At 63.9% G+C, this 23,254-nt stretch overlaps 1 protein-coding gene across 1 annotated transcript in view; it reads left to right on the top strand.

Annotated features, from left to right (window-relative positions):
* The window catches only part of UBA1 (ubiquitin like modifier activating enzyme 1), a 32,181-nt gene extending 9,740 nt beyond the window's left edge, over positions 1-22,441 (top strand). The window contains 21 exon segments of the mRNA XM_066984627.1: positions 919-1,025; positions 2,322-2,412; positions 2,494-2,626; positions 4,386-4,483; positions 5,798-5,944; positions 6,673-6,828; positions 7,852-7,962; positions 8,676-8,756; positions 9,401-9,556; positions 10,378-10,543; positions 11,576-11,772; positions 12,377-12,441; positions 13,006-13,201; positions 14,479-14,553; positions 15,327-15,516; positions 16,520-16,608; positions 16,700-16,792; positions 19,325-19,516; positions 20,569-20,670; positions 21,119-21,219; positions 22,080-22,441. Coding sequence (XP_066840728.1) covers positions 919-1,025; positions 2,322-2,412; positions 2,494-2,626; positions 4,386-4,483; positions 5,798-5,944; positions 6,673-6,828; positions 7,852-7,962; positions 8,676-8,756; positions 9,401-9,556; positions 10,378-10,543; positions 11,576-11,772; positions 12,377-12,441; positions 13,006-13,201; positions 14,479-14,553; positions 15,327-15,516; positions 16,520-16,608; positions 16,700-16,792; positions 19,325-19,516; positions 20,569-20,670; positions 21,119-21,219; positions 22,080-22,215 — 2,682 coding nt within the window. The 3' untranslated portion in view covers positions 22,216-22,441.
* The last annotated feature ends 813 nt before the right edge of the window (positions 22,442-23,254 follow it).

Raw genomic sequence — 23,254 nt, 5'->3', positions numbered from 1 at the left:
ACCTGACCCCATACCTGTGTGTCCCACCCCATATCCGTGTGTCTGACCCCATACCCACCCCATATCCCTGTGCCCAACCCCATACCCATGCCCCCGGCCCCATAGCCGTGCCCCTGCCCCAACCCCATACCTGACCCTGTATCCGTGACCCTGACCCCATATCTGCGTGTCTGACCCCATATCCATGTATCCGACCCCATACATGACCCCATACCCATGTCTAACATCTGACCCCATGTCCATGTATCCGACCCCATACCTGACCCCATACCCACCCCATACCCATGTGTCCAGACCCCATAGCCGTGCCCCCGGCCCCCCGCAGCCGTGCCCCTGCCCCCGACCCTACAGCTGACCCCATACCCATGTCCGTGATCGTGACCCCATAACCCCGTGTATGCCACCCCATATCCATGCCCCCTGCCCCTGTATATGACCCCATACCCACCCCATACCCATTTGTCTGACCCCATATTTGTGTGTCTGACCCCGTATATGACCCCATACCCATGTGTCCGACCCCATACCTGTGGCCCCGGCCCCATAGCCGTGTCCCTGCCCCTGACCCCATATACCCATGTCTGTGACCCTGACCCCATATCTACGTGTCTGACCCCATATCCATGTATCAGACCCCGTATATGACCCCATACCCACCCCGTGTCCATGTGATCTTGACCCCATACCCATGCCCCCCAGCCCCATACCCATGTCCATGCCTTGATCCCCCTGACCCCATACCCATGTCCGTGACCCTGACCCCATATCTACGTGTCTGACCCCATATCCATGTATCCGACCCCACACCTGACCCCATACCCACCCCGTGTCTGTGATCCTGACCCCGTACCCGTGCCCCCGGCCCCGCAGCCGTGCCCCTGCCGCCGGCCCTACAGCTGACCCTATAACGCCCCGCAGGTGGTGGTGCTGACCAACTCCCCCCTGGAGGAGCAGCTCTGGGTGGGCGACTTCTGCCACAGCCGCGGCATCAAGCTGGTGGTGGCCGACACGCGGGGGCTCTTCGGGTGAGCCGGGGGGGGGGGGACACCCCGATTTTGGGGTCACCTGGGGGTCCCCGAATGTTTGGGGTCCCTTTTGGGGGCGTCCCCGTGCGTCTGGGTCCCGTTTCGGGGCGTCTTCAAATGCCTGTCCCATTTTGGGGACTCCCGGGTCCTTTCTGGGGAGTCCCCAAACACCTGGGTTCCTTTTTTGGGGGGTGCCCAAATTTTGGGGGTCCCTTTTCGGGGGGGTTCCCAAATGTTCGTGGGTCCCTTTTGGGAGGTCCTCAAATTCGTGGGTCCTTTTTGGGGGTTCCCCAAATGTTTGGGGTCCCTTTTGGGGGTGTCCCCAAAAGCCTGGGTCCCATTCTGGGGATTCCTGGGTCCCTTCTGGGGGGGTTCCCAAACACCTGGGTGGTCCCTTTTAGGGGGTTCCCCAAGTTTTGAGGGTCCCTTTTGGGGGGTTCCCAAATGCCTGAGTCCCTTTCGGGGTCAACCCCAAATGCCTGGGTTCCTTTTGGGGGGGGTCCCCAAATTCCTGGCTCCCTTTTGGGGTCAACTCCGCATGCCCTTCTCCCATTTAGGACCACCCAGCTCTGTTTTGGGGGGATCCCAACTCCCTGGGTCCCTTTTGGGGACACTGGGGTCCCTTTTGGGGTCAACCCCAAATGCCTGGGTTCCTTTTGGGGGGGTTCCCCAAATTCTGGCTCCTTTTGGGGGGGGTTCCCCAAATTCCTGGCTCCTTTTTGGGGTCAACCCCACGTGCCCTTCTCCCATTTAGGACCACCCAGCTCCGTTTTGGGGGTGATCCCAGCCCCCTTGGTCCCTTCTGGGGACACTGGGGTCCCTTTTGGGGTCAGCCCCAAATGCCTGGGTCCCTTTTGGGGGGGTCCCCAAATGTCTGGGTCCATTTTAGGGGGGGGGTTCCCCAAATTCCTGGCTCCTTTTTGGGGTCAACCCCACGCGCCCTGCTCCCGTTTAGGACCACCCAGCTCAGTTTTGGGGTGATTCCAACGCCCTGGGTCCCTTTCGGGGTCAACCCCAAATGGCTCGGTTCCTTTTGGGGGGGTCCCCAAATGTTTGGGTCCTTTTGGTGGGGGGGTCCCCAAATTCCTGGTTCCTTTTGGGGGGGGGGGTCCCCAAATTCCTGGCTCCCTTTTGGGGTCAACCCCACGCGCCCTGCTCCCGTTCAGGGGCGATCCGTTTTGGGGGGATCCCAACCCTTTCGGGGTCCCTTTTCGGGGTGTCCCCAGGGGCGTGGGGACCGGGGGGGGTCCCCGTCTGACCCCCCCCCCACCTTGTCCCCGTGTCCCCCCCCCCCAGGCAGCTGTTCTGTGACTTTGGGGACGACATGGTGGTGACGGACACCAACGGGGAGCAGCCGCTCAGCGCCATGGTGTCCATGGTCACCAAGGTACCGCCCGGGGGGGGGGGGGGGGGGAAACCCCAAAAGTCATCGATTTGACGGTTTCCGCCCCAAATTTTCCTTCCCAAGGGGTGCCCCGGGGAGGTGACGTGCCTGGACGAGGCGCGGCACGGCTTCGAGACGGGCGACTTCGTCACCTTCACCGAGGTGGAGGGCATGGACGAGCTCAACTCCTGCGGCCCCGTCGAGATCCGCGTCCTCGGTGCGGCCCCAAAAACGAGGGGGGTGCGGGGGGGGGGGGGGGGGGTCGGCGCTGGCCTTGGGGGGGGCTGAGGGTCTTGGGGGCCCTTTTGGGGGCGCTCGCTCTTCTGGGGGTGCTCGGAGCCCTTTTGGGGACGCTTGGGGTCCTTTTGGGGAGTTTAGGGTCCCTTTTGGGGGTGCTCTGGGGTTTAGGATCCCTTTTGGGGATGCCGGGCACCTTTTGGGGACGCTCGGGTCCCTTTTGGGGACGCTCGGGGCCCTTTTGGGGACGCTCGGGGCCCTTTTGGGGACACTTGGGGCCCTTTTGGGGAGTTTAAGGTCCTTTTTGGGGATGCTGGGCCCTTTTGGGGATGCTCAGGTCCCTTTTGGGGACACTCGGGGCCCTTTTGGGGCGCTTGGGGCCCTTTTGGGGACGCTCACTCGGGACGCTCACTTTTGGGGACGCTCGGGGCCCTTCTGGGGATGCTCGGGGCCCTTTTGGGGACGCTTGGGGTCCTTTTGGGGAGTTTAGGGTCCCTTTTGGGGATGCTCTGGGAGCCTTTTGGGGATTCCTTTTGGGGATGCTTGGGGCCCTTTTGGGGACACTCTGGGCCCTTTTGGGGACGCTCAGGGCCCTTTTGGGGACACTCGGGGCCCTTTTGGGGATGCTCGGGGCCCTTTTGGGGACACTTGGGGCCCTTTTGGGGAGTTTAAGGTCCCTTTTGGGGATGCTGGGGCCTTTTGGGGATGCTCAGGGCCCTTTTGGGGACACTTGGGGCCCTTTTGGGGACATTCAGGCCCTTTTGGGGACGCTCGGGGCCCTTTTGGGGGCACTTCGGGCCCTTTTGGGGACGCTCGGGGCCCTTTTGGGGGCGCTCAGGGCCCTTTTGGGGACGCTCGGGGCCCTTTTGGGGAGTTTAGGGTCCGTTTTGGGGATGCTCAGGGCCCTTTTGGGGACACTCAGGCCCTCTTGGGGATGCTCGGGGCCCTTTTGGGGACACTTGGGGCCCTTTTGGGGAGTTTAGGGTCCCTTTTGGGGACACTCGGTGCCCTTTTGGGGACATTCAGGCCCTTTTGGGGATGCTTGGGGTCCTTTTGGGGACATTCAGACCCTTTTGGGGATGCTTGGGTCCCTTTTGGGGGCGCTCGGGCCCCTTTTGCGGACACTTGGGGCCCTTTTGGGGACATTCAGGCCCTTTTGGGGATGCTCAGGTCCCTTTTGGGGATGCTCGGGGCCCTTTTGGGGACGGTCAGGGCTGTTTTGGGGGCGCTTGGGGCCCTTTTGGGGTCATTCAGGGCCTTTTTGGGGACACTTGGGGCCCTTTTGGGGATGCTCGGGGCCCTTTTGGGGTTACTTGGTACATTTGGGTCCGTTTTGGTAACATTTGGGTTCTTTTGGGGAACGTTTGGGTTCTTTTGGGGGACAATTGCATCTCTTTTGGGGACATTTGTGTCTCTTTTAGGGACATTTGGGTCTTTCGGGGGGGGCACAGACGTACCTGGGCCCTTTCTGGGTGGGCACGGGGGTACCCAGGTCCCTTTTGGGGTTGCTTGGGTCCTTTTTGGGGACATTTGGCTTCCTTCTGGGGACATTTGGCTTCTTTTGGGGGACGCTAGGGTCCCTTTTGGGGACGCTTAGGCCTCTTTCGGGTGGGCGCTGAGGCACCTGGGTCCTTTCTGGGGGGGTCCCCAGATGCGTGGGTCCCCCCTGGGGGTCCCTTGGTCCCTTGGGGAGGGGTCCTGGGTGCCGTGGTGACCCCATTTCCACCCCCCCCCCCCAGGGCCATACACCTTCAGCATCGGGGACACGAGCGGGTACGGGGACTACGTGCGGGGGGGGATTGTCACCCAGGTCAAGATGCCCAAGCACATCCGCTTCGTGAGTGGCACTGGGAGCACTGGGAGGGACTGGGAGGGGATTGCTGGGGGCTGGAAAGGGATTGGGAGGTACCTGGGGGGGGTTATGGTGACTGGGAGAGGATTATGGGGGATTGAGGGGGCACTGGGAGGGCGTTATGAGGGATTGGGAGGGACTGGAAGGAGATCGGGGTACTGGGTGGGGATTGGGGGCTGCTGGGAGGGGATTACGAGGGATTGAGGGGCTCGGAGGAGATTACGGGGAATTGGGAGGAACTGGGAGGGGATTATGGAGGAAGGAGGGGTATTGGGAGAAGATTACAGGGGATGAGGGGGCACTGGGAAGGGATTGTTGGGAACTGGGAGGCATTGGGAGGAACCGGGAACGGGATTGTAGGGGATTAGGGAGTACTGGGAGGGGATTGTGAGGGATTGGGGATCACTGGGAGGAACTGGGAGGGGATTATGGGGTATTGGGGGTCACTGAGAGAGACTGGGATGGGATTAAAAGGGATTAGGGGGTATTGACAAGGGATTAGGGGATATTAACAAGGGATTACGGGGTATTGGCAAGGGATTGGGGGTATTGGCAAGGGATTAGCGGGTATTGGCAAGGCATTGGGGGTATTAGCAAGGGATTGGGGGTATTGGCAAGGGATTAGGGGGTATTGGCAAGGGATTAGGGGTATTGGCAAGGGATTGGGGTATTAGCAAGGAGTTAGGGGGTATTAGCAAGGGATTGGGGGTATTGGCAAGGGATTGGGGGTATTGGCAAGGGATTAGGGGGTATTGGCAAGGGATTAGGGGTATTGGCAAGGGATTGGGGGTATTGGCAAGGGATTGGGGGTATTGGCAAGGGATTAGGGGGTATTGGCAAGGGATTAGGGGTATTGGCAAGGGATTGGGGGTATTGGCAAGGGATTGGGGGTATTGGCAAGGGATTGGGAGGTATTGGCAAGGGATTGGGGGGTATTGGCAAGGGATTGGGAGGTATTGGCAGGGGATTAGGGGGTATTGGCAAGGGATTGGGGGTATTAGAGGGATTAGGGGATATTAACAAGGGATTGGGGGTATTGGCAAGGGATTGGGGGTATTGGCAAGGGATTGGGGGTATTGGCAAGGGATTGGGGGTATTGGCAAGGGATTAGGGGGTATTGGCAAGGGTTTGGGGGTATTGGCAAGGGTATTAGGGGGTATTGGCAAGGGATTAGGGGGTATTGGCAAGGGATTATGGGGGACTGGGGTTATTGGGAATGGCTGCGAGTTCACCTCTTGTCCCCCCTTGTCTCCCTGTGTCCCCGATGTCCCCCCTCGTCCCCGACGTGCCCCCCTCCAGAAGCGTCTGCGGGAGTCGCTGGCGGAGCCGGAGATGCTCATGACGGACTTCGGGAAGGCGGAGCGCCCTCCCATCCTGCACTGGGGCTGGCAGGCGCTGCACCGCTTCATGCAGCAGCACGGCCGCCCGCCGCGGCCGCGCCACCAGGTGGGGACGCCGGGGGCACCCTGGGGCTCGGGGACGTTGGGGACAGTGGTGGCCACCAGGTCCTGAACCAACATGGCCACCTTGCATGGCTCAGACACCGCTTGGGGACGTTGGGGACATGGTGGCCACCAGGTCCTGAGCCAACATGGCCACCTCCCATGGCCCAACCTCCACTTGGGGACGTTGGGGACATGGTGGCCACCAGGTCCTGAACCGACATGGCCGCCTCGCATGGTCCAACCTCCACTTGGGGACATTGGGGCCGTTGGGGACATGGTGGCCACCAGGTCCTGTACCAACGTGGCCGCCTCCCATGGCCTTGCAGCCCACCACTTGGGGACATTGGGGACGTTGGGGACATGGTGGCCACCAGGTCCTGAGCCAACATGGCCGCCTTGCATGGCCCAACCTCCACTTGGGGACGTTGGGGACATGGTGGCCACCAGGTCACGCTGGGATGTCCCCAGAGCTGTCCCCAGCAGACCCCGCGCAGAGCCACCGATCCATGTCACCACGCTCCTCGTGGGTGGAGACGTCCCCAGGGGCCACCTCGGGGTGTCACCATCCCAGAGGTGTCCCTGTCCCCGGCGACGTCCTCGGCGACGTCCCCAAGGGCGCCCGTGTCCCGCCGACGTCCCCCAAAGCCCAAAGCCGGGGCCGCCGGCGCTCCTCGCGGCCCCGCAGACCGTCCCCGCGGGCGTCCCCAACCGTCCCCTCGCTGCCACCAGGGTGACGCGGCGGAGGTGGTGGCCCTGGCCCGGGAGGTGGCCCCGGGAGCGGAGCTGGACGAGGAGCTGCTGCGGGAGCTGGCCTTCCAGGCCACCGGGGACCTGGCGCCCGTCAACGCCTTCATCGGGGGGCTGGCGGCACAGGAGGTCATGAAGGTACGGGACGGTGTCCCCTCCTCGTCAGCGGTGTCCCCTCCTCGTCGGTGTCCCCCCCTTGGTCAATGGTTTCCCCTTTTTGGTCATTGGTGTCCCCTCCTCGTCAACGGTGTCCCCCCTTGGTCATTGGTGTCCCCTCCTTGGTCATTGGTGTCCCCTCTTTGGTCATTGGTGTCCCCTTTTTGGTCAACGGTGTCCCTTCCTCGTCAACGGTGTCCCCCCTTGGTCAATGGTGTCCCCTCCTCGTCATTGGTGTCCCCTCCTCGTCATTGGTGTCCCCTTTTCCCCCCCTCGGTCATTGGTGTCCCCCCCTTGGTCATTGGTGTCCCCTTTTTGGTCATTGGTGTCCCCTTGGTCAACGGTTTTTGGTCATTGGTGTCCCCCCCTCGGTCAATAGTGTCCCCCCCCCTCGGTCAACGGTGTCCCCTTCTTGGTCAACGGTGTCCCCTCCTTGGTCATTGGTGTCCCCCCCTTTTTGGTCATTGGTGTCCCTTCCTCATCAACGGTCCCCTCCTCATGTCCCTCCTTGGTCAACGGTGTCCCCTCCTTGGTCATTGGTGTCCCCCCCTCGGTCATTGCTGTCCCCAATTTGTCCCCTCCTTGGTCAATGGTGTCCCCCCTTGGTCAATGGTGTCCCCTGCTTGGTCAACGATGTCCCCTCCTCGTCAACAGTGTCCCCCCTTGGTCATTGGTGTCCCCCCTTGGTCATTGGTGTCCCTTCCTCGTCAATGGTGTCCCCTTCTTGGTCAACGATGTCCCCTCCTTGGTCAACGGTGTCTCCTTCTTGGTCATTGGGTCCCCTCCTCGGTCATTGGTGTCCCCGGTGTCCTCGGTCATTGGTGTCCCCTCCTTGGTCATTGGTGTCCCGCCCTCGGTCATTGGTGCCCCCTTCCTTGGTCAACCGTGCCCCCTCGTGGCCACCTGGGTCCTTTTGCTGGCCACCTGTGTCCCCCGGGGCCGCGGTGGCTGGAGCTGTTTGTCACCCGGCCACCTGGGTCCCTGACGGCGGTGGTGGCACCACAGGCGGTGTCGGGGAAGTTCACGCCCATCACGCAGTGGCTCTACTTCGACGCGCTCGAGTGTCTCCCCGAGGAGAACAAGGAGACGCTGCTCACCGAGGAGCAGTGCCGCCCGGTGAGCACCCGCGGGGGCACCTGTCGGGCGTGGGGGTGGGGGGGGGTGGCACCCGTGGGAGACCCCTGCTTGGGCGTCCTCTTGGGGTGGGCGTCACCCACGGGGAAGCTGTGGGTTGGTGTCTTCTTGGGGTTGGTCAGCTCCTCAGGGATGGCCACCCATGGGTGGGCGTCTTGAAGTGGGCGGGCCGTGGGTGGGCTGTCTGATGAGGGCACCCGTGGGTGGGTATCTCCTTGGGGTGGGTGTTGGCCATGGGTGGGCGTCTGGTTGGGGACACCCATGGGTGGGCGTCTCCTTGGGGTGGGTGCTGGCCATGGGTGGGCGTCTGGTTGGGGACGCCCATGGTCACCCCTTGGGACACCCATGGGCGTCTCCTTGGGGTGGGTGCTGGCCATGGGTGGTCACCCCCTTGAGGACACCCATGGGTTGGTCACACCCCTGGGGGCACCTATGGGTGGCGGGCATCTCCTTGGGGTTGGTCGCTGGTGATGGAGCACCCATGGGTGGGCATCTCCTTGGGGACACCCGTGGGTGGCCATCCTCCTGGGGCAGGCGTTGGCCACGGTGCACCCACGGTCGAGCTCCTCTTTGAGGACACCCACGGGTGGGCCGCCTCTTCGGGGACACCCGTGAGTGGGCGCTTGCCTTGAGGGGCACACAGGGGTGCTCGGGCACCTTTGGGTGGGGCTGGTGACGCGTCCGTGTTTCCCCAGCGCAACAGCCGCTACGACGGGCAGATCGCAGTGTTCGGGGCCGACCTGCAGGCCAAGCTGGGCAACCAGAAGTACTTCGTGGTCAGTGTCCCCAACTGTCCCCACCGGGTCCCCGACTGTCCCCCCGGGGTCCCCACCCGCTCCCCGTGTCCCCGTGGGGCCTCACGGGTTCCCCAAGTGGCCTCCACCCCACCCACTTCCCATCTGGGCGTCCCCAACCCTTCTGGGCCACCTTGGGTTGTGTCCCCAGATGTCCCCATGGGTCCCCCAGATGTCCCCATGGGTCCCCCAAGTGTCCTCAGGGGTCCCCAAAATGTCCCCATGGGTCCCCCAGATGTCCCCGTGGGTGCCCCAAGTGTCCTCAAGGGTCCCCTAAATGTCCCTATGGGTCCCCCAGATGTCTCCATGGGTCCCCCAGATATCCCCATGGGTCCTTCAGCTGTCCCCATGGGTCCTCCAGATGTCTCCATGGGTCCCCCAAGTGTCCCCAAGGGTCCCCTAGATGTCCCCATGGGTCCCCCCAAGTGTCCCCGTGTCCCCCACGTCTCTCCAAGTGGTCCCCACGTGCCCCTGGTTGTCCCCAAACACTTCAAGCTTCCCCCGTGTGTCCCCAGCCGTCCCTTTGTCCCTTCCTCCTCGCCCTCCACGTGTCCCCAGCCCTCCTGGGCCACCTCGAGCCGTGTCCCCACATGTCCCCACGTGTCCCCACGTGTCCCCGGGTGCAGGTCGGGGCGGGGGCCATCGGCTGTGAGCTGCTGAAGAACTTTGCGATGGTGGGGCTGGGCTGCGGACCCGAAGGGTCCATCACCGTCACCGACATGGACACCATCGAGAAGTCCAACCTCAACCGCCAGTTCCTCTTCCGGCCCTGGGATGTCACGGTGAGGGACGGGGCCGAAGGGGGAGGAGCCTGCAGGGGTGGGGAGGGGTGAGTGGGCGGAGCCTTTGAGGGGTAGGGGCCAATGGGGTGAGGTCTGCTGGGCAGGAGCCGCCGTTGAGTTGGCCGACGTTGCGTTGGCTGACGTTGCGTTGACCAACGTCAACATCAGGCAGCGTTGGCGCGCGTTGGTAAGTGGGAGGGGCTTAATGGGGTGGGGGTGGAGCGGGTGGGAGAGGCCTAAGTGGGTGGGGCTTAAGGGGGAGGAGTCTGGGCTATCAGGGGGTGGGGCATATGAGGTGGGAACCGGTGTCAAGGTGCTTCCATTGAGTTGGCCAACGTCAATGGTCAAGTTGTCTTCATGTTCATGGTGAGTGGGAGGGGCTTAAGGGGTGGGGCTTAAGGGGGAGGAGCCTATGGGGTGGAAGGTGAGTGGGTGGAGCCTTTGTGGGGGGGTATTGGGGGCGGAGCCTACAAGTGGGAACCCGTTGAGGTGCTTCCATTGAGTTGGCCAACGTCAATGGTCAGGTTCTCTTGACCTTTCGTGGTGAGTGGGAGGGGCTTAAAGGGATGGAAGGAGAAGGGGAGGAGCCTGGGGGGTGGAGCCTGATTGGGTGGGGCCTCCGGGGGACGGAGCCTGCCAGCTGGTGCCATCCGTCAAGATGTTTCCGTTGAGTTGGCCAATGTCAACGGTCAAGTTGGCCGGGCATTTCATCGGACTGGGTGCTGCTGGAAGGGGTGGGGCTCAAAGGGGGTGGGGCTCAACAGGGGGCGGGGCTCAAAGGGGGCGGGGCTCAACGGGGGCGGGGCGCCTGGTCCCTGCAGAAGCTGAAGTCGGAGCGGGCGGCGGCGGCGGTGCGGGAGATGAACCCGGCGCTGCGGGTGAGCAGCCGCCCCGACCGTGTCGGCCCCGACACCGAGCGCGTCTACGACGACGACTTCTTCGAGGCCCTGGATGGCGTCGCCAACGCCCTCGACAACGTTGACGCCCGTGAGCACCCATGGGTGCCCCGCTTCCCTCCCCAGGGGGTCCTCGGGGGCGGGGGTTGGGGTGGTTTTGGGGTGCTTTGAGGTCCCCCAGGGTGCTGAGGGAGGGGTTTTGGGCGCTGTGGGGTGTCCTTTGGGTGGGGGGGGGTGCTTAGGGTGCTCTAGGTGGTCCCTAGGGTGCTCTGAGAGGTCCCCAGGGTGCTGTGGGGCCTCACAGGAGTGCTTTAGGACCCTTAAGGAACACGACAGGGATCCGTATGGATGCTATAAGGGCATTTAGGGTTTTCAGAGGACCTATAGGACCTCCTAAAGGCGCCGTAGGGATGCTCTGAGGAGCCCCAGTGCTGCCGTACAAGCCCCTACATCGGTCGGGGTGCCCTATACCAGTCGGGGTGCCCCTATACCACTTGGGATGCCCTATCAGCCCTATATCAGGTGCCCCTATATCAGTCGGGACACCCCTAAAATAGTCGGGATGCCCTATATAGCAGCCCTTACACCAGTCGGGGTGCTCTATATCAATCCTCTATATCAGGTGGGGGCTGCCCTATATCAGTCGGGATGCCCCTATACCAATCAGGATGCCCCTATACCAGTCAGGATGCCCCTATACCAGTTGGGGTGCTCCTATACCAGTTAGAATGCCCTATACCAGTTAGCGTGCCCTATATCAATCGGGATGCCCCTATACCAATCAGGATACCTTATACCAGTCAGGGTGCCCTATATGAGGTGGGGGCTGCCCTATATCAGTCAGGATGCCCTATATCAATCGGGATGCCCCGCAGTTGGGATGCCCCTATACCAGTTGGGGTGCCCTATATCAGGTGGGGGCTGCCCTATATCAATTAGAATGCCCTATATCAATTGGGGTGCCCCTATACCAGTCGGGGTGCCCCTACATCACTCAGGGTGCCCTATATCAGGCGGGGGCTGCCCTATATCAATCGGGATGCTGCTATATCAATCGGGGGCAGCCCCCCAGGCCCGTGGGCCGCCCCGTATAGCCTCCGCCCCCCTCCCCCCCCCTTGGCAGGGCTGTATATGGACCGGCGCTGCGTGTACTACCGCAAGCCGCTGCTGGAGTCGGGCACGCTGGGCACCAAGGGCAACGTGCAGGTGGTGGTCCCGTTCCTCAGCGAGTCCTACAGCTCCAGCCAGGACCCCCCCGAGAAGGCCATCCCCATCTGCACCCTCAAGAACTTCCCCAACGCCATCGAGCACACCCTGCAGGTGGGCCGGGGGGGGGCACGGGGACACCGGGGGGCGCGGGGACGTTGGGGGGACACGGGGACGTTGGGGGGCACGGGGACGTTGCGGGGACACGGGGACGTTGGGGGTGTGGGGACATTGGGGGTATGGGGACATTGGGGGTGGGGGGGACACTGGGGGGCGTGGGGACATTGGGGGGACACGGGGACATTGGGGGTATGGGGACATTGGGGGCAGGGGGGGCATGGGGACACTGGGGGATGGGGGGGCATGGGGACACCGGGGGGCGTGGGGACACTGGGGGGGGGGATGTGGGGGCGGGGGGGGCATGGGGACACCGTGGGGATGATGGGGGGGGGACATTGGGGGTGGGGACATTGGGGGGACACGGGGACATTGGGGGCATTGGGACATGGGGGGGGGGGGGCTTGGGGACACGGGGGGGGAATGGGGGGGGATGGGGGACACCTGGGGGTTGTTCGGGGACACCTGGGTGGCCCTGGGGACCTTGGGGGGGCTGCTTGGGGACACGGAGGGGGTGGGAGATTTTTGGGGGGGGGGGGGGGTTGGTTTGGGTCGCCCCTCCCCAGCTGACCCCCCCCGGGTGTCCCCCCCCCCCCCGCAGTGGGCACGGGACGAGTTCGAGGGGCTCTTCAAGCAGCCGGCCGAGAACGTCAACCAGTACCTGACGTGCGTGGGGGAGGGGCGGGGGGGGGCGGGGGGGGCACCCCTGGGTGCATCGCGGGACCTCCCCCCTCCCCCCCCACCCTGCATTGCAGCCCTGCCCCCGCCCTGCAGCACCCCTGTGTGTCGCAGCCCCCCCCCGAATCTCCCCCCCCCCGTGCATCTCCCCCCCCCCCGCTGCGTTACCCCCCCCGTGTGTCCCCCCCCCTGCAGTGCACGGCACCCCAAAACCCCGCGCGCCGCCCCCCCCGCTACGTCACACCCCCAATTCCCCCATGCAACCCCCCCCGTTGCATTGCACCCCCCGTTGCATCGCCCCCGTTGCACCACCCCTATTACACCCCCCCATTGCCCCCCCCTTTTCACCACCCCTATTACACCCCCCATTGCCCCCCCGTTGCCCCCCCATTCCCCCCATCACATCCCCCCCACTGCCCCACCCCCCCATCACACCCCCATCGCACCGCTCCCCCTGCACACCTCCCCCCTCCCCTATTTCTCCCCCCCACCCACGGGTGCCCCCCTCATGTGTGTGTGTGTCCCCCCCCCCCCCCCCCCCCCGCGGCGCAGGGACCCCCGCTTCGTGGAGCGCACGCTGCGGCTGGCGGGCACGCAGCCGCTGGAGGTGCTGGAGGCGCTGCAGCGCAGCCTGCGGGGGGAGCGGCCCCGCGCCTGGCCCGACTGCGTCGCCTGGGCCTGCCGCCACTGGCACCGGCAGTACAGCAACAACATCCGGCAGCTGCTGCACAACTTCCCCCCGGGGCAGGTGCGGGGGCAGCGGGGGCAGCGGGGGTGTTGGGGACGTCGGGGGTGTTGGGGTCATCGGGGGTGTTGGGGTCGTTGGGGTCATTGAGGACATTGCGGTCATTGGGGTCAATGGGGACATTGGGGTCATTGGGGACATTGAGGTCATTGGGGTTGTTGGGGTCAATGGGGCCATTGGGGTCATCGGGGATGTTGGGGTCATTGAGGACACTGGGGTTGTTGGGGTCAATGGGGCCATTGGGGTCATTGAGGACATTGGGGCCATTGGGATCATTGGGGACATCGGGGTCATGGGGGGTATTGGGGTCATTGGGGTCAATGGGGCCATTGGGGACGTTGGGGATGTTGGGGTCAATGGGGCCATTGGGGCCATTGGGGTCATTAAGGACATTGGGGTCATTGGGGTCAATGGGTCCATTGGGGTCATTGGGGGTATTGGGGCCATTGGGGTAAGCAACAACATCCGGTAGCTATTGCACAACTTCCCCCCGGGGCAGGTACGGGGGCAGCGGGGTCATCGGGGGTGTTGGGGACGTTGGGGTCAATGGGGACATCAGGGTCATTGAGGACATTGGGTCCATTGGGGGTATTGGGGTCAATGGGGCCATTGCGGCCATTGGGGTGAGCAACAACATCCGGCAGCTGCTGCACAACTTCCCCCCGGGGCAGATGCGGGGGCAGCGGGGTCATCGGGGACGTTGGGGTCATTGGGGGTGTTGGGGTCAATGGGGCCATTGGGGCCATTGGGGTCATTAAGTACATTGGGGTCATTGGGTCCATTGGGGTCATTGGGGTCATTGGGGCCATTGGGGATGTTGGGGTCAATGGGGCCATTGGGGTCATTAAGGACATTGGGGTCAATGGGGACATTGGGGTGTTTTGGGGTGTTTGGGGCCATTTTGGTGTGCCTGGGGGCTGTTTTGGGGTGCTCAGCAGCCATTTTGGGGTGTTCAGGGTCATTTTGGGGTGCCCAGGGGCCATTTTGGGGTATTCGGGGCCGTTTTGGGGTGCCAGGAGACTGTTTCGGGGTATCGGGTCCATTTTTGGGGTTGTTTGGGGCCATTCAGTGGCGTTCGGGGCCGTTTCGGGGTGCCTGGTTGCCCTTTTGGGGCATTCGGGGCCATTTTGGGGTGTTCTGGACCGTTTTGGGGTGTTTGGGGCTGTTTTGGGGTGTTTGGGGCCATTTTGGGGTGTTTTTGGGGCGTTTTGGGGTGTTTGGGGCCGTTTTGGGGTGGCTTTGGGGCGTTTTGGGGTGCCAACGCCCTGGTGCCCCTGCAGAAGACCAACTCGGGGACCCTCTTCTGGTCGGGGCCCAAGCGCTGCCCCCACCCCCTCGTCTTCGACCCCGACAACGTGAGTGGGGGCACCCATGGGTGCTGGGGGGAGGGGGCACCTTTGGGTGCCGTCGCGAGGCCTTTGGGTGGCGCCCCCCACCCTTGGGTGCCATCTTGCCCCTTTGGGTGCCATCCACCCCCTTAGGGTGCCACCCATCCCCTTTGGGTGCTATTCCAACACCTTTGGTTGCCAACCCATCACCCTTGGGTGCCAGCCAACCCCTTCGGGTGCCACCCATCCCTCTTGGGTGCCACCCATCTTCCTTGGGTGCCACCCATGACCCTTGGGTGCCACCCATCCCCTTTGGGTGTCATCCCTTGACCTTTGGGTGCCAACCCATCTCCCTTGGGTGCCATCCACCCCCATTGGGCGCCATCCCAACACCCTTGGGTGCCACCCATCACCCTTGGGTGCCATCCACCACCCTTGGGTGCCACCCCATGACCCTTGGGTACCATCCCAACACCCTTGGGTGCCATCCACCACCCTTGGGTGCCACCCATCTCCCTTGGGTGCCATCCACCCCCATTGGGCGCCGTCCCAACACCCTTGGGTGCCACCCATCCCCTTTGGGTGCCATCCCTTGACCTTTGGGTGCCAACCCATCACCCTTGGGTGCCATCCACCACCCTTGGGTGCCACCCATCCCCTTTGGGTTCCACCCCCCCCCACCATCGGGCGTCACCCCGTAACCCTTGCGCGCCCCGCCATGACCCTTAGGGCGCCCCCCTCCGCCCCCCACCCCCTCCCCCCGCCCCTTCTCACCCGCGGCCACCCTTGGGTGCCCCCAGCCCCTGCACCTGGACTACGTGATGGCGGCCGCCAACCTCTTCGCCCAGAGCTACGGCATCGGGGGCTCGCGGGACCGGGCGGCGGTGGCCGAGCTCCTGCGCCACGTCCGCGTCCCCCCCTTCGCCCCCAAGGCCGGGGTGCGCATCCACGTCTCCGACCAGGAGCTGCAGAGCGCCGCCGCCGCCCTGGGTGGGTGCCTGGGGGGGGGGCACCCATGGGTGCTGCGGGGGGAGGGGGGAGGGGGTTAAGGGTTTACGGGGTGGGGGGTTTGGGGTGGCCGTGGGGGCGGGAGGGGGCACTGAGGGGAGGGGGGAGGGGTGGGGAGTGGGGTTTGGGGGCACCCATGGGTGCTGGGGGGGTGGGGGTAGGGATTTGGGGCACCCATGGGTGCTGCGGGGGGTGGGGGTTAAGGGCTTACGGGGTGGGGGGTTTGGGGTGGCCGTGGGGGCGGGAGGTGGCACTGAGGGGAGCTGGGAGGGGGGGAAATGGGGCTAGGGGTGTTTGGGGGCACCCATGGGTGCTTGGGGGGTGGGGGTAGGGGTTGGGGCACCTATGGGTGCTGCAGGGGGCAGGGGTTAAGGGCTTCGGGTTTGGGGGGTTTGGAGTGGCCGTGGGGGCACTGAGGGGAGCTGGGAGGAGTGGGGAGTGGGGTTGGGGATGTTGGGGGGCACCCATGGGTGCTGGGGGGCTGGAGATAAGGGTTTAGGGCACCCATGGGCGCTAGGAGGCAGGAGATAGGGGTTGGGGCACCCATGGGTGCTGTGGGGCAGGAGGTGAAGCTTTGTGACACCCATGGGTGCTGTGTGGCAGGAGATCGGGGTTTGTAGCACCCACGGGTGCTATGGGTTGGAGATGGGGGGTTTTAGTACCCATGGGTGTTATGGGGCACTAGACACAGGTTTGTAGCACCCATGGGTGCTGTGGGCTAGGAGATGGGGTTTTGTAGCACCCCTGGGTGCAATGGAACAGGAGACCCAGGTTAGAAGCACCCATGGGTGCTCCAGGACAGGGCCCCATGGCTTTGTAGCACCCCTGGGTGCATCAGGCCAGGAGGCACAGCCTTGTGGCACCCACGGGGCAGCAGACCATGGGCGTGGGACCCCCGGGGGGGGGTGGGGAGGGGGGGTGGCTGCAGGCGTTCCGGGGACACCCTTGGGTGCTGCTATCCCATGGGTGCCCCCCGGCCCCGCAGATGACGGGCGGCTGGAGGAGCTCAAGGCCTCGCTGCCCAGCCCCGAGGAGCTGCCCGGCTTCCGCATGTACCCCATCGACTTCGAGAAGGTGGGTGCTGCCCCTCCCCCGCCCCCCCCAGCACCCATGGGTGCCCCCCCACACACCCCCCACCCATGGGTGCTGCCCCCCCCCCCCCCAGGACGACGACACCAACTTCCACATGGATTTCATCGTCGCCGCCTCCAACCTGCGGGCCGAGAACTACGACATCCCGCCGGCCGACCGGCACAAGGTGGGTGCTGCGGGGCACCCATGGGTGCTGGGGGGGGCCCATGGGTGCTGGGGGGGGCATGGGTGCTGGGGGGCGGTCCGTGGGGGTTCTATGGGTGCTACGGGGGTCCTGTGGGTGCTATAGGGGTCTCAGAGGTGCTGGGAAGTCCTGGGGGTACTGGGGGGGTCCCATGGGTGCTGGGAGGTTCTGGGGGTGCTGGGAGGTCCCATGGGTGCTCTGGGGATCCAAGGGGGTCCTATGGGTGCTGCGGGGGTCCTATGGGTGCTATAGGGGTCTTAGAGGTGCTGGGAAGTCTTGGGGGTGCTGCAGGAGTCCTATGGGTGCTATAAGGAATCCTATGGGTGCTGGGAGGTCCTGTGGGTGCTGCGGGGGTGCTATGGGTGCTATAGGGTCCCTAGGGGTGCTGTAGGGTCTTATGCGTGCTGTAGGGTTCCTACAGGTGCTATAGGGTCCTATGGGTGCTACAGAGCCCGTATGGGTGCTATAGGGCCTTACGGGTGCTATAGGGTCCTTATGGGTGCTATAGGGTCCTTTTGGGAGGTATAGGGTCCCTATGGGTGCTATAGGGTCCCTGTGGGTACTATAAGGTCCCTATGGGTGCTATAGGGTCATTTTGAATGCTGTAGGGTCCCTATGGGTGTTATAGGGTTCTTGTGGGTGCTCTAGGGTCACTATGGGTGCTATAAGGGTTCCTACAGACGTTATGGGTTCTCTGTGGGTACTATAAGATTCCTATGGGTGCTATAAGGTCCTTTTGGGTGCTATAGGGTTCCTACAGGTGCTATAGAGCCCCTATGGGTGCTATAGGGTCATTTTGGGTGCTGTAGGTTCCCTGTGGGTGCTTATAAGGTCCCTATGGGTGCTATAAGGTCCTTTTGGGTGCTATAGGTTCCCTATGGGTGCTGTAAGGTCCCTATGTGTGCTGTAGGGTCATTTTGGGTGCTATAGGTTCCCTATGGGTGCTATAAGGTCCCTATGGGTGCTATAGGGTCTTACGGGTGCTGTAGGGTCAGTATGTGTGCTATAGGGTCATTTTGGGTGCTATGAGGTCCCTATGTGTGCTGTAGGGTCATTTTGGGTGCTATAGGTTTCCTATGGGTGCTATAGGTCTTACCGGTGCTGTAGGGTTCCTATGGGTGCTATAGGGTTCCTACAGGTGCTATAGAGTCTCTATGGCTGCTCTAAGGTCCCTATGGGTGCTGTGAGGTCCCTGTGGGTGCTATAGGGTCATTTTGGGTGCTATAGGTTCCCTATGGGTGCTATAGGGTCTTACAGGTGCTGTAGGGTCCCTATGTGTGCTGTAGGGTCATTTTGGGTGCCATAGGTTCCCTATGGCTGCTCTAAGGTCCCTATGGGTGCTGTGAGGTCCCTGTGGGTGCTATAGGGTCATTTTGGGTGCTATAGGTTCCCTTTGGGTGCTCTAAGGTCCCTATGGGTGCTGTAAGGTCTTACAGGTGCTGTAGGGTCCCTATGTGTGCTAGAGGTTCCCTGTAGGTGCTCTAAGGTCTCTATGGGTGCTATAGGTCCCTATGGGTGCTCTAAGGTCCCTATGGGTGCTGTAGGGTCCCTACGGGTGCTATAAGGTCCTTTTGGGTGCTATAGGTTCCCCTATGGGTGCTCTAAGGTCCCTATGGCTGCTCTAAGGTCCCTATGGGTGCTATAGGGTCTTATGGGTGCTGTAGGGTCATTTTGGGTGCTGTAGGTTCCCTCTGGGTGCTATGAGGTCCTTGTGGGTGCTATAGAGCCTTTATGGGTGCTATGGGGTCCCTGTGGGTGCTATAGGGTTCCTACAGGTGCTATAGAGTCTCTATGGGTGCTCTAAGGTCCCTATGGGTGCTCTAAGGTCCCTATGGGTGCTGTAGGGTCCCTATGTGTGCTGTAGGGTCATTTTGGGTGCTATAGGTTCCCTATGGCTGCTCTAAGGTCCCTATGGGTGCTATAAGGTCCTTTTGGGTGCTATAGGTTCCCTATGGGTGCTATAGGGTCCTTTTGGGTGCTATAGGTTCCCTATGGGTGCTATAGGGTCATTTTGGGTGCTATAGGTTCCCTATGGGTGCTGTAGGGTTCCTAGAGGTGCTATAGAGTCTCTATGGGTGCTCTAAGGTCCCTATGGGTGCTATAGGTTCCCTATGGGTGCTCTAAGGTCCCTATGGGTGCTGTAGGGTCTTATGGGTGCTGTAGGGTCTGTATGTGTGCTGTAGGGTCATTTTGGGTGCTATAGGTTCCCTATGGCTGCTCTAAGGCCCCTATGGGTGCTATAAGGTCCTTTTGGGTGCTGTAGGTTCCCTATGGGTGCTATAGGGTCCTTTTGGGTGCTATAGGTTCCCTATGGGTGCTGTAGGGTCCCTGTGTGTGCTGTAGGGTCATTTTGGGTGCTATAGGTTCCCTATGGGTGCTGTAGGGTCATTCTGGGTGCTATAGGTTCCCTATGGGTGCTGTGGGTTCCCTCGGGGTGCTGTAGGCTCCCTCCGGAGGCCAGGGGGGACGGGCGGGGGACAGCGGGGTCACGGCCGTCCGTCCCGCGGGGCGCAGAGCAAGCTGATCGCGGGGAAGATCATCCCGGCCATCGCGACGACGACGGCGGCGGTGGTGGGGCTGGGCTGCCTGGAGCTCTACAAGCTGGTGCAGGGCCACCGGCGCCTGGCCTCCTACAAGAACGCCTTCCTCAACCTGGCCCTGCCCTTCGTCGGCTTCTCCGAGCCCCTCGCCTGCCCCCGCAACAAGGTAAGGGGGCTGGCCCCATAGCGCCCTGCCCCACGGCGCCCTGCCCCATAGCGCCCTGTTCCGTACACCTTGCGGCAAGTGGGTGCTGCCCTATACAGGACCGTTGGGGTGTTGCCCCATAGTGCCCTGCCCCACGGCGCCCTGCCCCGTAGGGCTCTGCCCCATAGGGCTCTGCCCCATAGCGCCCTGCCCCATAGCGCCCTGCCCCACAGCGCCCTGCCCCATAGTGCCCTGCCCCATAGGGCTCTGCCCCATAGCGCCCTGCCCCATAGCACCCTGCCCCATAGGGGCTCTGCCCCACGGCACGCTGCCCCATAGCGCCCTGCTCCATAGACCTTGGGGCAAGTGGGTGCTGCCCTATAAGGACTGTTGGGGTGTTGCCCCATAGCATTCTGCCCCATAGCGCCCTGCCCCATAGCGCCCTGCCCCATAGCGCCCTGCCCCATAGTGCCCTGCCCCATAGGGCTCTGCCCCACGGCGCCCTGCCCCATAGCGCCCTGCTCCATAGACCTTGGGGCAAGTGGGTGCTGCCCTATAAGGACTGTTGGGGTGTTGCCCCATAGCATTCTGCCCCATAGCGCCCTGCCCCATAGCGCCCTGCCCCATAGGGCCCTGCCCCATAGTGCCCTGCCCCATAGCGCCCTGCCCCATAGCGCCCTGCCCCATAGGGCTCTGCCCCACGACGCCCTGCCCCATAGCGCTCTGCTCCATAGACCTTGGGGCAAGCGGGTGCTGCCCTATAAGGACTGTTGGGGTGTTGCCCCACAGCGCCCTGCCCCATAGGGCTCTGCCCCATAGGGCTCTGCCCCATAGCGCCCTGCCCCCATAGGGCTCTGCCCCACAGCACCCTGCCCCATAGCGCCCTGCCCCATAGCCCTGTGGGTCTGCCCCACGGGTCCCTAGCGCCACTTTTCCCAGACTCCCAATTGCCCCCCCTTGGATCCCAATGCTCCGCCGTGGGTCTGCCCCCGATGCCGTGGGTCTGCCCCCCACGCCGTGGGTCTGCCCCCGATGCCGTGGGTCTGCCCCCACGCCGTGGGTCTGCCCCCCAGTACTACGAGGTGGAGTGGACGCTGTGGGACCGGTTCGAGGTGCAGGGGCTGCAGCCTGACGGGCAGGAGATGACGCTGCGCCAGTTCCTCGCCTACTTCAAGGTACTGGGAGCACTGGGGGGACACTGGGAGGGCAGCGGGGGCTGGGGAGGGGGCACTTGGGGGGCTGGGGGGCACTTGGGGGTCTGGGGGGGCACTTGGGGGTCCGGGGGGGACAGCCGAGGGTCAGCGCGGGGGCAGTTGGGTGCCAGGGGGCCGGGGTAGTTGGGAGGTTGGGGGGGCAATTGAGGGTCTAGGGGGGCAGTTGGCGATCCGGGGGGCACTTGGGGGTCTGGGGGGCACTTGGGGGTCCGGGGGGTACTTGGGGGCTGGGGGGACACTTGGGGGGCTGGGGGGACAGCCGAGGGTCAGCGGGGCAGTTGGGTGCCAGGGGGCTGGGGTAGTTGGGAGGCGGGGGGGGCAATTGGGGGTCCGGGGGGGCAGTTGGGGGTCCAGGGGGGGCAGTTGGGGGTCTGGCGCCCCCAACGCCCCCCCCGTGCCCCCCCCCCAGAAGGAGCACCGGCTGGAGATCACGATGCTGTCCCAGGGCGTCTCCATGCTCTACTCCTTCTTCATGCCGGCCGCCAAGCTGCGCGAGCGCCACGACCAGCCGTAGGGCACCCATGGGGGGGGGGGGCGCGTCTGTTGGGGTGGGCACCCGTGGGGGTGTGGGAAACCAGAGTCGGGGGAACCCGTGGGGAAGGGGGGACTGAGGGTGGAGGGCACCCGTGGTTGAGGCCACCGCCGTTGGTCACTGGGACCAGCACCCACCCCATAGTCGTGTCCTTGACCCCATAGGGTGACCGTCCCCATGTCCAAGGCCACCATTGTTGGCCACCATGACCAGCACCCACCCCACAACCCCGTCCCTGACCCCATAGGGTGACCGTCCCCATGTCCAAGGCCACCACCGTTGGCCACCATGACCAGAACCCACCCCATAGTCACGTCCCTGACCCCATAGGGTGACAGTCCCCAGGTCCAAGGCCACCACTGTTGGCCACCATGACCAGCGCCCACCCCACAACCCCGTCCCTGACCCCATAGGGTGACCATCCCCATGTCCATGTCCACCATCGTTGGTCACTGGGACCAACACCCACCCCATAGTCGTGTCCTTGACCCCATAGGGTGACTGTCCCCATGTCCAAGGCCACCACCGTTGGCCACCATGACCAGCGCCCACCCCACAACCCCGTCCCTGACCCCATAGGGTGACCATCCCCATGTCCACGTCCACAATCGTTGGTCACCGGGACCAGCACCCACCCCATAGTCGTGTCCCTGACCCCACAGGGTGACCGTCCCCATGTCCAAGGCCACCATCGTAGGTCATGGTGACCAGCACCCACCCCACAACCACATCCCTGACCCCATAGGGTGACATTCCCCATGTCCATGTCCACCACCGTTGGTCACCGGGTCCCGTCCCCGTGCCTGACGCTCCCCCCCCACCCCGTCCCCCCCCGCAGGATGACGGAGATCGTGGCGCGGGTGTCCAAGAAGAAGGTCGGCCGCCACGTCAAGGCGCTCGTCTTCGAGCTCTGCTGCAACGACGACACCGACGCCGACATCGAGGTGCCCTACGTGCGCTACACCATCCGCTAGCCCCGCCCCCCGGGGGCGGGGCCCCCCCCGCCCGGACACGCCCCCTGCTCCCTGGCCCCTCCCCCGCCCGCCGAGCCCCGCCCCTCCCCCTCTGCCCTCCCCTCCCCCCCCCCCCCCCACTTTACTCGTCGTTGTGTCTCGGCCCCGCCCCCGGCTGTGGAGGGGGCGGGGCCTGGGGCGGGGCTTTGGGGGGGGCCCCGCCCAATAAATATAGACGTTGGCAGAAGATGGCCGCCGGCAGCGCCCGCGCCGTGCTGGGGGAGGGGAGGGGGCGGGGACACGGTGGGGGAGGAGCCAAGAGGGTAGGGGGAGGGGTCGAGAGGGGTGGGGGAGGGGCCAAGATGGCCGCTGGTTTAGGGGGAGGGGCCAAGATGGCCGCTGGTGGCAGGGGAGGAGCCAAAATTATAGGGGGAGGAGCCAAGATGGCCGCTGGTGGTAGGGGGAGGAGCCAAAAGTGTAGGGGGAGGGGCCAAAATTATAGGGGGAGGGGCCAAGATGGCCACTGGTTTAGGGGAGAGGGCCAAGATGGCCGCTGGTGGTAGGGGGAGGAGCCAAAAGTGTAGGGGGAGGGCCAAGATGGCCGCTGGTGGTAGGGGGAGGGGCCAAAATTATAGGGGGAGGGGGCCAAGATGGCCGCTGGTTTAGGGGAGAGGCCAAGATGGCCGCTGGTGGTAGGGGAGGAGCCAAAAGTGTAGGGGGAGGGAGCCAAGATGGCCGCTGGTGGTAGGGGGAGGAGCCAAAAGTGTAGGGGGAGGGGCCAAGATGGCCGCTGGTGGTAGGGGGAGGAGCCAAAAGTGTAGGGGGAGGGGCCAAGATGGCCGCTGGTGGTCAGGGGAGGAGCCAAAATTATAGGGGGAGGAGCCAAGATGGCCGCTGGTGGTAGGGGGAGGGGCCAAGATGGCCGCTGGTGGTAGGGGAGGAGCCAAAAGTGTAGGGGGAGGAGCCAAGATGGCCGCTGGTGGTAGGGGGAGGAGCCAAAAGTGTAGGGGGAGGGGGCCAAGATGGCCGCTGGTGGTAGAGGGCGGGGGTCAAGACTGTA

This window comes from Anser cygnoides, chromosome 29 (assembly GCF_040182565.1).
Source record: "Anser cygnoides isolate HZ-2024a breed goose chromosome 29, Taihu_goose_T2T_genome, whole genome shotgun sequence".
In the NCBI taxonomy this organism is placed as follows: Eukaryota; Metazoa; Chordata; class Aves; order Anseriformes; family Anatidae; genus Anser; species Anser cygnoides.
The sequence above is the reverse complement of the archived record's forward strand: the minus strand, read 5'-3'. Positions and strand labels throughout refer to the sequence as shown.